Genomic DNA, 2,146 nt, shown 5'->3' on the forward strand with positions numbered 1-2,146 from the left:
TTTTTTATTTTACTCCCGCCGATATTTATGCTTGTGCAGCACCAGAAATGTTGGGATTGCTTATTCGACGGTATGCCGAACTTGTAATTCAAGCCTAGTATTGTATTTGTAATTTGTTTCTATTTAATTTTTAGTATTCGCATTTATGAATACAACGTCCCGGCAGTGTTGGCGTTGCGGCTTTGGCACTATCACGAGAGTAACACTTTTGTCAGATTGCTTCAAACTTTTGGTCATACCCAAAGATGATCCGTTGTGGAATTGGCTTATACCGACACAGCTAACTGGTCAATCGATTGCTAAAAGTGATTTGTGCAAAGAATGCATTAAAAATCCGAACCTTTTAATTTTTCTCTGCGATACAGTACCAATTTTACTGAAAGTTAGTAAAAAGGAAAGAATTTGCCAGTGATATGGGTTTAATTTCCAATGCATTTCAGCTTGCTCGAAAATATAAATGGAATTTGGCTTCGTTTACAATTGTGTACAATTTTTACGCATCCCTCATCGGCAGTGTCATCTATTTCAATAATCATTTGACTGATGAATTTTTGAATCAACTTTATCCATATATAATTGATGGGTTGAAGTGAGTTGATTTTCATTGAATTATTAAAAAAATTACGATGCGGTTGATGTTCTTTCAGATCGAATCTTGATGATTATATGCTTTGTTCACATATGATCATTTGCGAATTGGCAACGAAAGTAAATTTGGATTCATCTTTTTCTGGCTTGCTTGTGTCGAAAATGTTGTCTGTAAGCTATTGAAATTAGTTGTAACATTTTTTAATGAAAATATTATAATAATTGTTTTTTTTTGTAATATGACTGTTACAGACAATGAATGTCTCTACATGTTCCACTGCTTTGCTGACTTGCATAATAGTGCTTTATAATCAAAATGTAAACGAAATATCAAAAAGGTACGTTTCAGCTATCACATGTTATTTGTTATTACTATTTATATTTTTGATTTCAGAGCAGCAAGAATTATTTCAAAAAAAGAAGAACAGTTGAAATTTATTGAACATTTGGCAGAGTGGAACAAGCAGACGGATATATCAAACTTTTTTGATGTATTTTTTAAATCTTTGTTTCTCGCAACAATTGAAGATATTGTTGAAAAAGAATCATCTGAATTGGTTTGCATTGGCTTTATTGAAAAATGCTTGTCTAAGATCGATCTGCAGGTGACAAATAGCATGGAAACTATCAAGTAAGATCAATTTTTTTTGTTCTGTATTGTTGTTGCATATTTAAATGTTTCATTGTTGTTTACGTGTGATATTTTTTAGCGTTATTGCCCAGTATTACATTTCAAATTTTGATAACAACGATGAAAAGTTTCAACGATTCAGTACAGCGTTTCACAGATCAATTACAATCCTATCTTCTGTGTAATATTTATTTGTTCTCCTTTTCAATGATAAACTGAGCTGATCTATTTTGCTAAATAATTAATTAAATTTTAATTTCAGATATCCTATTGCTTTTGATATGATGGTAAATCGGTTGCAGCAGTCGTATAAAAATGTCGAAGGAATGCAGAACTTTTTGCGTTGGTCAGGAGCGAGCGTTTTGCGAGTATAGATAAATATTGAATATTAATTATTTTCTTGAATTTCAAATGATCAATTTTTGGAATAATTTCAGTACATTACATCAAAACAGTTAATTGAAAGCGTTTTCCATACCAAGCCAGTTGTGCGTGAATTGGCTTTGGGAAAGATGATCAATCTTTTAGAGCAGAACGAAACATCCGAATCAATGGTTCAAGAATTGGAAATTCCCATTCTTGAAAAATTCCAAGACGAAAGTTCAAAAGTGATAAAATTTTTGCTCAGAAAATGTGACGTAAGTTCTGCAAGAATATTTTTGAAAATGGACAAATATTAACATTTGGAAAATTATAATTTAGAAATTATTTTCAATCATTTCCCCTGAAAAGATCATCTCGAAATTGTACCAATTGATGAATCATCTACCTGATGAGGCAAATTTATCGAAAAAGTTGTACCTTTTTTTTGGTTATTATTATCATTATTATTTGTGAATTTTATTCATTCAGGAGAAACTTGAGAAATCGTATTGGTATTATTATGCTAAGCATTTTTTGCACGTTGAAGACAAGATGAAAAATATG

The 2,146-nt window shown here is 31.1% G+C and overlaps 1 protein-coding gene across 1 annotated transcript; it reads left to right on the top strand.

Moving 5' to 3' along the window:
* Positions 1–145: 145 nt before the first annotated feature.
* Positions 146–1,857, top strand: Tsp_13147a (conserved hypothetical protein; the record flags this gene model as incomplete). Its single annotated transcript, XM_003367218.1, has 5 exons — positions 146–382; positions 441–589; positions 983–1,219; positions 1,299–1,398; positions 1,657–1,857. Coding segments are annotated over exons 1-5 (924 nt in total), but the record flags the coding sequence as incomplete, so codon positions are not given.
* Between the last annotated feature and the right edge of the window lie 289 nt (positions 1,858–2,146).

This window comes from Trichinella spiralis, assembly GCF_000181795.1.
Source record: "Trichinella spiralis strain ISS 195 chromosome Unknown Scfld4629, whole genome shotgun sequence".
Classification (NCBI taxonomy): Eukaryota; Metazoa; Nematoda; class Enoplea; order Trichinellida; family Trichinellidae; genus Trichinella; species Trichinella spiralis.